The following is a 15,753-nucleotide window of genomic DNA, read 5'->3' on the forward strand; positions in this document are numbered from 1 at the left end:
TTTTTTTTTTTTTTAATAATTTTGAGTCATCTTGGCTAAGGACCCCTGATCCATGACCCGCTTATGACTTAATAAAGAAATAAATAAATAACCAACCAGGTCAGAGGTTTAACTTGTCAATGAGAAAGATCGTAGTCTGCAATAATGAAAATAATAAAGCAATCATAATACAATAACGCAATTAAAATCTCTCTTCAAAAAATGTATATGATTTATCATTCCTTATTTTTATTATTTCTGCTTTTTTATATATTTATAAATCTTTTTAGAGTCTGCATGCTCCTTATGTCCCTAAGTCCGTTGTTGCTGCTTCTTTTAGTATGCAGTGGCCCTTGTGAACTGTGGCCCTTTAAGATCTCCAAAATCTTTAGATCATTTTCATATTTGTGCAGCACTGTTAGTTTCACGAGATGGCACATTATCTTTCTCACTGCAGTTGGCTCTCCAAATAATTCTGCTTGTGTTTCATGAATAAGGCCAATTGTTTTATCACTGATTTAGAAAAGTGTAGACTGTAGTGTATTTTTGACACTGATGTAACCAGTGAGACAAACATAGTGTTAATGAGACACAGACTGTTATTATCACTTTAATACTGATGTCACATTTTGTCTATTTTGATTAGTATTTCCATACAGTGAATTAAATTTGCAATTTATACCACCCCCTTCTCAAAATAAACATCACTTCCTCGAAACTTGTTTGTGATCTTTATCTGACAGATACAACAGAGCCAGTGTTTGTCATTCATGCTCATGGGCGCCCCCTATTATTACTCATATTTGGTGTCTTAATAATCTGACAAATATGACATTTCAAGTCACAGAGTCTGTGAGGTGAAGCGTTCAAAATGTGCAGTGTTCGGTGCACAAGAGCTGGGGAAACACTAGAATCGAGAACAGCAAGATATAATTGTTAGTTGTATCCACAAACAGCATGATAAAGTATTAGAAGCTAGTATTTTGCAATTTACTTAGCAGCTAATGATAAAAACACGCCATGCCTATAAGTCGATTTTACGCTGAACCTTCCCGGATAAACCTGTTGCCTATAGAAATCCACTAGAGGGCGTCCTGCTATTGTTTCTGTTGTGGATCAAGCCTTATAACTGACAGTGAGTTGTTATAATGATGAAAATAATTGCAGCCTACAGTCTTCATTTTCAGTTCGGCAATTCAGTAAATGACGCATGAAATTCCACCAACTTATTTCTTGTAACTACAGATTTTCTTAGGCTAAACTACTTAAAACTCTTAGACATTATGGCATATCGGGCCTAGTTGTCTCATGGGAAATTTGTCACAGTAGCATCCCAGTAGGCTAATTATAAGGTTTTTGGTCAAAAGTCGAATCACACAAACATGTGTTTTCTCTAGCAGTGGTTTTCAAAACCCTCCTAAACTAGAATTTTAAACAAATTCTGTCCTCCAATCTACAATTTCAGTGTCATATTTTATAGCTGGCATTTTTAGCTATTGGGTAACAAGTGATAAACCCACCACACAATAAAACCCCACTGGCAAGCATTCAAACAACTATTTTTTATATAAATGTTAGCCATGAGCAAGATGTCACATGTTATTTAAACATGTTAAATCCAATTTAATATTGCAATAGCTGTCGGATATTTTCTGTTACCTTTCACATTTTTTATTTCAATTATGTGATGTTTTTAATTCAGCTATAAAGCCTATAATAAGCTGTTTAATGGAAGGTTGAATTGGAAAAAAAAACATTAATGAACATCCAACTAAACATTTTACTACATCATTCCTTCTTAAACAATGCAGCACAATTGAATAAAACTTTTTTGTTAATGGTACATTTGACAAAGCTGTTAATATAGCTGTCTATAACCATGTTAAATAATATCCACTTTTCTTCTAAATCTCATCAGCCCAGAAACAGCAGCTGGTTCCCTAGAGTATCATCAAATTCTAAAGATAAGAATATGATTTCAAATCTGGCTGTGTGCAGAAGTCTGTAATAATAATTGCTTTTTCTCTCTCACTCTCCCTGTCCCTCACTCACTCACTCTCTCTCTCACTCCACCCCATAGAGCAGGTTAAAAGGACGCGTCCAACAGTGTTAAACTTACTTTATATGTACAAACTGTCTTTATTTTGAGATGTTCCCAACTCTAAAATCCATATGGAACTTGAAGAATGGGATTGTTCTTTTCTTCACACCTTTGATTCTTCTTCCACTCCCAGTGGTCATCAACACAAGGGTATGTAAATTAAAACTTTTAACTGAATTGAACAAAATTTGGGTAATTTTTTTTAATTCAGTGCTGAGTGCTTAAACTTATCTAATTCTATTATGTAGATTCTGCAAGGTTTTGTCTGTGGTTATGCACCTGTCAAACGCTGTAGTAACGTAAATGAAAATGTATTCTGTGTTTAGTACATGGGGACTACATTTGTACCCTGAGGCCTCCATGTACAATAATTCATTGTGCCTCAAAATTGTTTTTTTAACCCTTTGTCATTGTGTATGTTCAAGCGTGGGAACACATAGTAAGTCTAAATTCCTGACTAAGTCAATGTGTTGTGATCATGACCCTCATGTGCATATTTGAGACAGTGCCCATATCACCTGCTCTCATTGATAGTTAGATTAACAAATGTCAACCTCTCAAAAATGAAATATGTATTCATCCTCTGCATTGCCAGGCCCATTGAAGCAATTTCAAAGATCATATTTAACATATTTAAAAGGGCAATAAAATTACAGTGGGGTCCAAAAGCCTGAGACGACATAAAAAAATCTGGGATTCATCACTTGAAAAACCCCCCAAAGTTTTTAGATTTTGTAAATGTTTTAACAAAGAAACCTTATGATATAAAATAATAAACAAAACAAAGATCACATCACTATTTGTAGGCTACTAATCAAATAAGTATCATGAGAACTTCGTCTACGTCACAAGATGCTCTTAAGATGATTCTCAAATCACGCTGGACAACATGAGTGCTGCTGTCATTAAAGCGCAAGGTGGACATATCAAATACTACAACATTCTGAATTTATTTTAATTTGAAAAATTAAAAAAGAAAATTAAACTTTTCAGTCAGATTGTCTTGCTGATTTGTAATAACATAACACAACACAACATAACATAACATAAAATTAGCATTAAATGCATTCAATTAGTAAAATATGACTTTCAGACATTTGGACCCCATTATAATAAGTGCCTATCTGCAATGTAGAAGCACACTAGCTTGTAGTTTTAAAAGAGCACGTTTCTATCTTCCAGGAGGCCAGCTGTGCCTATGTAATCATACTGATGGCAGTATACTGGTGTACTGAGGCTCTTCCTTTAGCTGTCACATCACTGCTACCTGCTGTCCTCTTCCCCATGTTTGGCATCATGCAGTCCAAAATGGTAAGTTGTTTAAAGGGTTAGTTCACCCAAAAATGAAAATGATCCCATAATTTACTCACCCTCAAGCCATCCTAGGTGTATATGACTTTCTTCTTTCAGTCAAACACAATCGGAGTTATATTAAAAAACATTCTGGCTCTTCCCAGCTTTATAATGGGAGTGAATAGTAACTGAGATTTTGAAGGCCAAAAAAGCACATCCATCCATCATAAAATTAATCTATACGGCTCCAGGGGGTTAATAAAGGCCTACTGAAGTGAAGCGATGTGTTTTTGTAAGAAAAATATCCATATTTATAACTTATAATCACTATAGCTTTCGGTAACATCCGTCCGCACGTTCACGAGAGAGTCGAGTTCCGGCATACGACGTACATAGCGTAAGCTTAGGTGAGAGTAGGTTCACACAAATAGGGCTGGGCAACAAACTTAAGCTCCTCCGATATTTCTCTTTAAAATTTGTCGTTTAGACTTCTAATTTGTGACCGGTGTTTTATTTTGTTCTATCCGCTGTGCTTCCGCGTTTGTCAATACGTCATGCGTTGCCTCAAAGTTCACTCTTCCGCCGGAATCGAATCGCGTATGGAAGCCAGTGATTCTAGTTATAAACATGGATATTTTTCTTACAAAAACTCATTGTTTTATTTCAGAAGGCATCGTATGGCGTCGTATGGATTACTTTTATGATGGATGGATGTGCTTTTTTGGGCTTCAAAATCACGGTTACTATTCACTCCCATTATAAAGCTTGGAAGAGCCAGAATATTTTTAATACAACTCTGATTGTGTTTGACTGAAAGAAGAAAGTCATATACACCTAGGATGGCTTGAGGGTGAGTAAATTATAGAATAATTTTTATTTTCGGGTGAACTAACACTTTAAGTGTTTCCTGTTAAGGAAGGTATGAATGAAGAGAAGAATAGCAAGAAAGCACACATCAGAAAGCTAAAGCTTTGATGTTGTTCTCTAGGTGTGTATGCAGTACCTGAAAGACACTAACATGCTGTTTGTGGGTGGACTGATGGTCGCTGTGGCAGTTGAACACTGGAACCTCCACAAACGTATCGCCCTGAGAGTGCTGCTCATTGTTGGGGTGCGCCCAGCGCTGTAGGTTAAATCCTGTACTGGGCACAATAATTGTTAGATTGTTAAATCCAATCTTTATTCATGTAGATTTCACTCTTGTATTCACATTCTGACTGCTTCCTCTGTTTTAATACAGCCTGATGCTGGGTTTCATGGGGGTGACAGCTTTCCTCTCCATGTGGATCAGTAATACGGCTACCACGGCCATGATGGTCCCCATTGTGCAGGCTGTGCTGGAACAGCTGAACAAACAGGAGACAGAGCCTTCACAGATGACCTGCAGTGAGGAGCGGCCCCAGGCCCCTGAGGCGGAGTACAAACAGACGGCAAAAGACAGAGACAGAGAAGGTCAGGTGAAGAACAAGATGTAGTACATACACTACCATTCAAAAGTTTGTGGTCGGTAAGAATTTTGAAAGAAATTAGTACTTTTATTCAGCAAGAATGGATTAAACGTCAAAAGTGACAGTAAAGACATTTATAGCCTAATGTTAAAAAAGATTTCTGAATGACATTTTAAAATAAAATAAAATAGAAAACAGTTATTTTAAATTGTAATAATATTTCACAATATTTAACTATTTTTACTGTATTTTTGATCAAATAAATGCAGCCTTGGTGAGCAGAAGAGACTTCTTTTAAAACATTAAAAAGTCATACCAATCCCAAACTTTAACCACTAATTTTAAGACATAATGTTTATTTTTGGATAAACTATTGGTTTTAAGTATATTCCCTATTTCTTAGTGGTGCTACGCATTTTGGATGTCTCAGCAGAGGCCAAGCAAAAGGAGTCAGCAGAAAAGCGGCTCATGGCTAAAGGCATGACTCTGTGTGTGTGCTATGCTGCCAGCGTTGGAGGAACGGCCACACTCACAGGCACCGGACCCAACCTAGTACTTAAGGGCCAGATGAATCAGTGAGTATTAACCCTACACTCTAAAAAAATGCTGGGTTAAAAACAACCCAAGTTGGTTTGAAAATGGACAAACCCAGCGGTTGGGTTAAATATTTACCCAACCTGCTGGGTAGTTTTATTTAACTCAACTATTGTTTAAAAATTACTGTATTGCTTGCTTAAAATGAACCTAAAGTATGTTGGAAATTAACATTTATTAATATGCTTAATAAATGAAATTTTTTAACAAGTTTAATGAATAATAATGAATGCAATACAATACAATAAACATTTATTAAATTGCTTATTAATAAATGTTCACCTTTTGATTTTTATTGTTGCCTCTAGTAATTAATTATGTGTCTGATTTTTAATTTCCAACCTGGATTCATTTTTAGCCAGTCATATAGTAATTTTTAAACAGTAGTTGGATTAAATAAAAAAATTGCCCAGCACGTTGGGCAAACATTTATTACCCAACTGCTGGGTTAAAACAACCCAATCGTTGGGTTTGTCCATTTTCAACCCAACTTAGGTTGTTTTTAACATAACGTGTATGATAAAAAAAATAAACACTTCTCCAGTTTCAAGTAACTGAACCCTTTGCTTTATTTTCCTCCAGATTATTTCCTGACAATGGTGATGTCATCAACTTCGCCTCATGGTTTGGGTTTGCGTTCCCCAACATGATCATCATGCTGACGATAGCTTGGCTCTATCTTCAGTTCGTTTTCATGGGATTCAAGTATGATATATAATCACTTTCGTAGAATTCACCTTTGCTTTTTCCATTCCTTTCATGAAGCGCTTTGTTCACATCCTCAGCATTAAGAAGACATGGGGATGTGGGGCGGTAAAATCTGAGAAGGAAATAGCTGCCTACAATGTGATCCGGGAACAGCATCTTCTGCTGGGACCAATGTGTTTTGGTGAACTCAGCGTTCTGGCTCTCTTCAGTTTGCTTGTGGCGTTGTGGTTTACTCGAGATCCTGGATTTGTGGCAGGCTGGGCAACACACACCTTCAACACTGAAGCAGAGTATGATTTAGTCTTAGATCATTGAATTTACTGCAAAGTTGCAATTTATTGAAGTCACTAACCATGATTGATACCAATCAAGTCATTACCAAAGCCACTTATCAAAGATATATATTATAAGTGGTATATTATATATGATATTATATTATATTAAAAATATATTTATTATTCAAAACATATTGGAATAATAATATTACTTTTTGGTGTTTAATATTCCATACATTTAGATATGTGACAGATGCTACAGTTGCAGTCTTCATTGCCATGTTGCTCTTCATTCTTCCATCAAAACCACCGCGGCTTTGCTTCTGGTCATCAACTAGCTCTGAAACAGGTAGAGAAAGAATTTTACACAACAAAATGTCTACAACAAAACTCTGGAGCCTATCAGTGCTATATGTTGGACGGCTGAGAGTATTGATAATGGTTGCTATGACTCTCTGCAATCAATCAATCAGTCAATCTATCTATCTTCATTCATTCACAGAGCCTCAGCTATCTTCAGCACCCCTGCTCTCCTGGAAAATAGCTCAAAAGAAGTTACCCTGGAACATAGTTTTGCTTCTAGGTGGAGGATTTGCCCTGGCCAAAGGTAGTGAGGTGAGAGTTTTATGTACTCAATGAAAAAGTAAAGTCTCTGCTTTAAAACAATAATTATTGTGTTTCTCCAAACCGTTGTCAAGATATAATCATTTAAATGGTGGCTGTCATAAAACTTGCCTCTAAACATTTGCAAACATTTTTCAGAATTCTTTTGACAGGATATTTATTAAAACATACAATAATTAAGACATCAATAACAGGATAAATAAAAACATAATGAGTTTATAATATAGAGCATATATTTAACAGTGTGGAAAAATTTTGTTGACAAAAAAGGTTTGTTGTCAATAAGCGTATCAAAGTATGAAGCATGGCTCACACACACTTTTAAAAATAAAGGTTCTAAATGGGGGTTTTCAAAGTGATGCCATAGAAGAACCATTTTGAGGTTCCCCAAAAAACCTTTCAGTGAAAAGTTCTTCTGTTTCTTAGTGTGCAGAACATTTTAAAAATCTAACCTTTTTCCACTATTAAGAATCTTTTGTGTGATGGAAAGGTTCCATCACATGTTTATGGTTGTCAGGTTTATGTGCATTTTGTTTTGTGATTTCACCGGAACGAATAGAAGTCTCTGCTAGGGATGGGCGATACCACTTATTTTGTTTTCGATACGATACCGATACTTTCAAGGCCAATATCGCCGATATCGATACCGATACAATACCTCTAATATGAATTTATAGATTTTAACATTTATTCAGTTATTGAATTACTAAGAGTAAAATGGGTTATGATACTCACTTAATATTATATTTGAAAGGCATTTTAACATTCAATATGCCTTAATTGCAGTTTATTAGATTATATTTTTGTTTACACATAGTTAAAATGTTTACTTGGTAAACCAAATCTACAAATAAGCCTACTATATGCCACTGGTTCATTTTCATAAGCTGCCAGTGACAGGCTGTTGCACCCATTCAATGCAACATTTGTATTCTGACAGAACATCAGTATGAACTTTTAACCTTCAATGTAAATAAATGTAATTGCACAAAGTATGTAGGCTACTATTTCATTTTGTTTATTGTGAAATAACTAATAATAATAATATTATATTTTTCTGTCTTCTGTTAAGCATTGTTCTGGGCTGCGTTTTCCAAAAGCATCAATGCTTTTGGAAAACGATACTTTCTTACGATACTAAACGCAGCCCTGTTTGAATGTAGTGTCGGCAGTGAGCGAACACTCTGTGATTGATTGGTTCTGACTTGCAGTATCTGCGTGTTCAGATGAGCAGGAAAATACTTCTGCTACAAATTATTCGCTAACATAGGTTATTTGTCCAATTCAATGTATATTGTATGCATTAAATTTACTGTTAAATAAACAAAATAACTGGTAAAAAAAAAAAAAAAACACCTTAATATCGATATTTTAATTTGAGTATCGATACTTTCAATACTCAACGTCTGTATCGATATATCGATACTTCATATCGATCTGCCCATCCCTAGTCTCTGCAACAGCGTTGGTGATAGATTGAAGCGCTCGTTCGTGTGAAGACTGCGTGCACGAGCGCCAAGAGAACATTGCGTCACTGATAACAGCGACAACGCGCACTCAACATGATTTAAAAAACAACACATCCCAGCGCCAAAATCGCCTATGATTTAACAAAAACGAACGAATTGCTAATCAACTAGAGATGTTTCTTTTGGTATTAGATACATCCGTGCCGCGAGATGTTTCAAAAAGTGGTGGGGACATGGCCCACCCGTACCACCCACAAATGATTTTGAAAACAAATTTCCCCAAGCAACGATAAATTTGACCACACCTTTAGGTCTCATATTGATAGCGCACATCACATGTTTAAAACCTCATACTTTACTCTGATAATAAAAACCATGACTAATTAGCTTGAGCATACAGATGCATTAATCATAATTATGATTAAAATAGTGAATAACTTACATATTTTTGACCTGCATTTGACCTCATACATCTCTTTTGTATCTCAGGAGTCAGGTCTATCCAGATGGATGGGAAACCAGTTAACTCCCCTACACAGTATCCCTCCCTGGGCCATTGTTATCATCCTGTGCCTCTTGATTGCTGTTTTCACTGAATGCACCAGCAATGTGGCCACAGCAACCCTTTTCCTACCTGTTCTTGCTACAATGGTAAGGATTGAATGTAAAACCAGGGGCAAAATTGAAAGCCTTAGGAAGGTATTCTCATACTTATCAGGAAATAGGTGCTGGAAAAGCCTTCAATGCAACTAAAACATGAGGAAATTACATACACACACACACACACACACATTCTATATGTATATTTCATGTGATAATCATATCTGTACACTCATTTTTTTACCCCCAAAAGGGGCAGGTGCTCAAATTCTTGAAATAGCATCAGCCATAAAGTTGTATTGCTCACCAGCTGTGCAATGCTTCAATAAAACGGCGGCCTCCGTGCAGACATGACTCACTAATCTCTAAGAATTACAGCCCAATTACAGACACTTTGTGACGAGCTTAGAAAACACGCACTTAGATCAGAGACACATGAGTCAGCGCTGTCCACAATTAGATCTTGTTTTCTGCTTTATAAATATGTCAGACATTTCTGATTGTGTTTCGCAGTCTCAATCTGTTGGAATCAACCCTCTGTACGTCATGGTGCCATGCACACTCAGCGCTTCATTCGCGTTCATGTTACCTGTGGCAACTCCTCCAAATGCTATAGTCTTTTCTTACGGATACCTCAAGGTTTCAGACATGGTGAGTTCCAAAATCAGTTTTATTCCAGATCAAATTTTCGCATTTCCTGGTTTGCTCAGCCCAAGTGCCACTTTCAGCTCATTTTCATATTCAAAAGCTCATCGTAACGCAAAGGAACTGGTTTAAAGGATCAGATGTCGGACATCAAATGTATGTAGTTATTTCAGTGATGTAGCATTGTTAAAACAAATGTGGCCCCATATATAGACAAACCATAAGCTATTTTACCACTTCTAAAAGATTTTCTTTCCCAGCTGCTCCAGTGACCAATAAACTTATTCAGTGACATTTAACTTTTTGTTTTTCTCAGGCAAAAACTGGCATGATGATGAACATCATAGGGATTTTATGCATCACCTTAGCCATCAACACCTGGGGCAAGGCCATGTTCAACCTAGGTTCTTTCCCTGCATGGGCCAACCAAACAGTAATATGATGGACAGTACGAGGCCAAATGCAAACCAGCAAGCTGCTCGTTTTCTTCCCATTATTCTCATAAACTTCATGGATCAAAGCTGTAGCACAGAGAAACTGGAATTTGCCATGTCTTGCAGGATTATTTTGCACATTCATAACCTCTTTCACTTAAGGGTCTGACTAACTAAGCAGCAACATATGCTATGTTCAAAAATTTGGGGTCAGTAAGATGTTTTGAAAGAAGTCTCTTATGCTGACCAAAACTGCATTTATTTTATTAAAAATACAATAAGAACAAAAATATTGAGAAATATTATTATAAATTAAAATAATTTAGTTTTTAAAATATTTTAAAATGTTTGTGTGTGTGTGTGTGTGTGTGTGTGTGTGTGTGATGGGAAAGCTGATTTTTTTAGCAGCCAATACTCTAGTCTTTGTCTCCTTTCTGAATGAAAGCATTATTAAAAAAAAAAAAAAAAACCCTCTTACTGACCTCAAACACTTTTGAACAGTAGTATACATGATCATCACATTTTGAGTTGACAAAAGTTTATCTAACAAATATATAGTGACTCAAAATAAGAAAGCAGAGAACGAACAAGAAGTGGAACCAATTATTTTATACATTTATGTATTTTCAAGCATGTCTTTCACACAATGTTTAGATGACGTGCTAATCTGTCAATCTGACAAGCAATCCTTTCCTTAGCTAAATAATAAGCCAGCATAGTTAATACTAATTATAATTCACCATTTGAATTTCTCTGGGATAAATGTGCCTGAAATATGAAAGCCTCACCTAACTGCCTTAAATCTCAGGGCACTGAACTGGAAAAACACATCGGGCAATTTCCTACATTAAATGAAGCAAATACCTCATGATTTTGACACATCATAGTTCATAACAGGTGTACTGAATATGTTTTGGACATTTATAAATTTGGGCAATCAGACTATTAAAATCTCTCTATGTTGTTGTTATTTAACAGCGTTTACAGTATGTAAAATATGCAACTTCAATACTGTGTGTACATCTATCGTTCAAAATTTTATAATTCCACTGAATCCACCAATCAGTGATTACTGTACCTATAGCATAAAAATGACTTGAATATTTGTAAAATTAAAATACCACACAATTGTAAAGCATATGACCTTAGTTTGAATGAGGGATGGTCTTCCAGAGTTTAATGCACCTAAAACTGTATCTTCCAGTGTGATGTGTGAGTTCATTGATACACTGTATCTCATTTTGTTTGAATGAATACTGCAATGCTTACTGAATCTTTCTTTTGGAATTTTGGAGAAATTATAAGAATAAATCTGTTTATGAAAATAAAGCACTTATAGGGCATGACTGTAAAGGAAATTTGTCCTCAAACTGCTGTTCTGTTATGTTAAAGAGATAAATCTGAATAAAATCCATATCTTTCCCTACAACGTTATGCTTGTTGTTGATCCTAAATGTCACATTCCTTTCAATGTCTTGTATACAGACGTGGACAAAATTGTTGGTACCCTTGATAAATATGATCAAAGATGACTGTAAAAATAAATCTGCATTGTTTATCCTTTTGATCTTTAATTCATAAAATTAGCAAAAATCTAACCTTTCATTGAAGGAAAAGAATTGAAAGTGGGGGGAAAATCACATTATGAAATAAATGTTTTTCTCCAAAACACGTTGGCCACAATTATTGGCACCCCTAGAATTTTTTATGAGTAAAATATCTCTGAAGTATATTCCCATTCATATTTACATTTTTATAGCACACCAGGGTAATCATGAACATGAAATTTTCCAGCCATGACTTCCTGTTCCACAGGAGTATAAACATGAGGAAACACAAAGGCCAAATTCCCGTAATCATTCATCACAATGAGAAAAAACAAAGAATATGGTTCTGATGTGCAGCAAAAGATTGTTGAGCTTCACAAAATAGAAAGTGGCTGTAAGAAAATAGCTAAAGCATTGAAAATCCCCATTTCCACTATCAGGGCAATAATTAAGAAGTTCCAATCAACTAAAGATATTACAAATCTGCCTGGAAGAGGACATGTGTCTAAATCATCCTAATGCACAGTGAGGAGGAAAGTTTTAGTGGCCAAAGACTCTCCAAAGATCACAGCTGGAGAACTGCAGAGATTAGTTGAGTCTTGAGTCTCAGAAAGCCTAAAAAATAATCAAACAGCACCTACATCCCCACAAGTTGTTCGGGAGGGTTTCAAGAAAAATCCTCTGCTCTCATCCAGAAACAATCTCCAGCATATCAATTGTCAGACAAGACTGGAACTTCAAACGGGACCGGCTTCTATGGTCAGATGAAACTAAAAAAAGAGCTTTTTGGCAGCAAACCCACCAGATGGGTTTGGTGCACACATGGATAAAAAAGTACCCAGTGCCCACGGTTAAATATACTGCTGGATCTTTAATGTTGTGGGCCTATTTTTCTGCTTGAGGTCCTGGACATCTTGTTCGTGTTCAGATACATGGTATCATGGATTCTATCAAATACCAACAGATAAAAAATCAAAACCTGACCGCTTCTGCTAGAAATCCTATAATGGGCCGTAGTTGGATCTTCCATCAGGACAATGATCCAAAACAAACATCAAAACCAACACAAAAATGTGTCACTGAGCACAAAATGAAGCTTCTGCCATGGCCATCCCTGTCCCCTGACCTGAACCCTAAAGAAAATGAGTGCATTTGCAAAATGAGTCCCCCCCCCTAATTTTATGAATTAAAGATCAAAAGGATAAACAATGCAGATTTATTTTTACAGTCATCTTTGATCATATTTATCAAGGGTACCAACAATTTTGTCCATGTCTGTATATGCTTCTGGTAACATCTCAAAGGAAAAAAGTGAAATTTAGCATTGATATATTCCTTTATATCATAATGGCATATGATGAAAAAAAAAAACTGACACCAGCTGTTGTTTTAAATAATTATAATTATGCAACTTAAACTTTGTACACCAAGGACACTAAAAGGACAACTTTCATTAAGTTCAAGAAGTTTCATTAAGTTCAAAGTGATCCCGCCAGTACAAATTAAATGTGAAGCAAAAACTATTTGGGGAAAAGGCATGGCACAGAAGTAATGACAGCACTGACAATGTTCTATAAACACTGAGTCCTATAAAATAGCTCAGCTGACTCTTTCATGCGAGCAGAACCAGAAATGCTCTTTGTCACTTAAAAATAAAGTGCCAGTCTGTAATATAGAAAGAAAGCAAACAGATTTTCCCAATTTGTAAAGTCAAATCCTTAGTGTTTCAACTTGCCTGAAGCACAAAAAAGGCAGTTTTCTACATGACGGATCAGTACAAGAAATAAAACTCTTGAGACTGACAATTCAATATATTTTGTTCTGCTTAAGTTTATCAAACACAGAACGTTAGCATATGGTTACTTTAAACAATGTATGAATAAATAAAGGATGTTCTCTGTAGGTTTAACTAAAAACTAACCTTGTCAGAACGTTACAGGGAGTTTTTAGTGACAACCTAAAGAGAACGTAAACAGAACGTTCTCTAATAGTTATTTTTACATTCACAGAACTAAGAATTGTTAGCTGGGCTGAGCCTTTATTTGAGAAGAAAGTGTGGGAAAGTTCTGGTCTCAAGCAGGAACATGATGTACGCTTACAATTAATGTCAACAGAAAGCAGGGGGTTCCACACAAAGAGAGTGAAAAGCGGTTAAAACAGTGATGATTTTAAAAGTCAATGTTTGGTTGTGACTGTCAAGTGTCAAGCTAAATCCTAAAGGGAGACAGCTCTGCACCTCTGCAAATCCACCTGATGATTTCACAAACCTGCCAAGGTCAGAAGCACTGGATTAATGATAGCTCATGGTCTTGTGGAGACAAAAGACTAGACTTCACAACCATGTGTTTATAGTCTCCATGCAGCCAGCGGCCACACTGCAAGCCCATAGTGCATCATAATCCTCAATTGCTGAGGTATGACCAGGTTGAAACCTCATGATAATTTCTTGCAATTGTTGCAATAACTACAGAGGAATGTTGCAATTTTGGTCAGGTTTAGATCACATGCATGCGGCCAGAAAGAGGGAAGTGTGCCAAACTAAGAAATCCTTTTTAAAAATAGCACAGTCACATACACACAAAAATCTTTGGCATAAAACAAAGCGATAAAACTGAATTACAGAAAGTGATCCTCAAAAAGGTCTGCCTTTCACCACAGAATGCCTTTTTTCTATTTAAGAAATTAAATTGTTATAGGACTAACAAGTAAGCAGCTAACAAGCGGTTGGGTGTGCAGTGACACTGTGATCACTATGATCTTACATCTTTGAGGGAAGGAACAGATATAATTACAGTGCCTTTTTCTGCTTTTCGGCATCTCTGACACCCACTCATTATCCATCTGATCCAAAAGCGCATATACCTCAGCCTCCAATTTTGCTGTATACATATACGAGCCCAAAAAAATAGTAAGCATAAAATTCATTTTTTGCTTGGATGTTATTCTTGTCTAAGACCTTTTGTTGAACTAAGTGAATATGGTTAACTCTTTTCTTTCCGGTAAGTAATATATGTTGGATAAAAGGCTAATTCATTTTCAAGTAGCCTGTAATTAGTGACAAAATGTAGTATACTACTTTGGGGGAGAGCAGGAAGTTTACTCTAGCAAAACATTTTTTTTTTTTTTTCCCTTTTGGTCAAGAACTAAATGTAGGCAAAGTAGGAGCTTATATAGAACATAAGTAGATTAACCCTAAGAAATATTCATTGGATTAAAAATTGTAGCCAATCTATTATAATTTTAGGGCAAATAGCTCCACCAAATGGCGACACTAGGAACTAGTACCCATGAACTGTCTGACTACATTGTGAGGATAGCGTTCAAAATTTCATGGGTTTTAGTAATTTACTACACATGAAAGCTACTGCAAGCAGTAGCTGTGTGGACTGTCACAAAATGGAGCAGTCTCTGGCCGCTTAGTTATCTGGCTTCTGGATAATTTAGGAAAGTTTTGAGGGTCACATTTGCTATTATATAATATAAAAACTGTTATAAAAGTAAATGTTACTATTTACACGATTAAGACGTGTATAAGATACGTGCTCTTTCTCACTAACATCTGAAAGTGTTGCTCTATCCATTTCTTCAGTGACTGGTTTTTGTGTGTTTCAGTATTTCTGTGCGTGTTGAAATAAGCAAAAGAAGTGGTTCCTATCATACAAAACTGAGTGCTAGAAAAGCCTTTTCCCACTTCAAACCTTACGATACGCATTCATTTGGACGACAAACAATTAATAAAACCACTAGATTAAAAACTCACATAGTATTGTATGTAATAAGTGCGGAGTGATCCTCTCAAACAGCTTTGCCACACAGTATCCGAACTTTCGAAATATTTTGCTGCCTTCATGTGCTATCGGAATTATCGTAAAGACTAGTTTCTTAGTTAAAAAATTGGGCATGAATGCCCTCTCAAGTCAAATTTTGAATGCGATAAGCTCGTAATCACGACTACAGAAGTGGGAAGTAGGAAATTTCCAATAGCACATGAAGGCAGAATTAATAATTCAAGATCGATCCGCCCATCTCACGTGAG

At 36.0% G+C, this 15,753-nt stretch overlaps 1 protein-coding gene and 1 long non-coding RNA gene across 4 annotated transcripts; one reads left to right on the forward strand and one right to left on the reverse strand.

Moving 5' to 3' along the window:
* Positions 1-155: 155 nt before the first annotated feature.
* slc13a5b (solute carrier family 13 member 5b) lies at positions 156-11,763 on the forward strand. Of its 3 annotated transcripts, none has more exons than XM_051863984.1 (12): positions 156-2,230; positions 3,263-3,391; positions 4,362-4,498; positions 4,614-4,825; positions 5,225-5,396; positions 5,998-6,120; positions 6,201-6,413; positions 6,641-6,747; positions 6,901-7,013; positions 8,981-9,142; positions 9,605-9,742; positions 10,053-11,763. In XM_051863984.1, exons 1-12 carry the CDS (start codon positions 2,129-2,131, stop codon positions 10,176-10,178), a joined length of 1,734 nt encoding a protein of 577 aa, XP_051719944.1. In that variant the 5' UTR covers positions 156-2,128; the 3' UTR covers positions 10,179-11,763. The 3 variants fall into 3 exon arrangements, with proteins under 3 accessions (XP_051719944.1, XP_051719946.1, XP_051719947.1); XM_051863986.1 differs by having other exon boundaries at positions 5,252-5,396; XM_051863987.1 differs by having other exon boundaries at positions 5,255-5,396.
* On the reverse strand, positions 4,632-15,733 carry LOC127496238 (uncharacterized). The gene is made up of 4 exons (XR_007925273.1): positions 15,478-15,733; positions 6,635-6,738; positions 6,153-6,395; positions 4,632-4,780 (listed from the first exon to the last, which is right to left on the reverse strand). It is a non-coding gene; the product is annotated as an uncharacterized LOC127496238 (long non-coding RNA).
* Positions 15,734-15,753: the final 20 nt, after the last annotated feature.

The sequence above is a fragment of the Ctenopharyngodon idella genome, chromosome 15, assembly GCF_019924925.1.
Source record: "Ctenopharyngodon idella isolate HZGC_01 chromosome 15, HZGC01, whole genome shotgun sequence".
Classification (NCBI taxonomy): domain Eukaryota; kingdom Metazoa; phylum Chordata; class Actinopteri; order Cypriniformes; family Xenocyprididae; genus Ctenopharyngodon; species Ctenopharyngodon idella.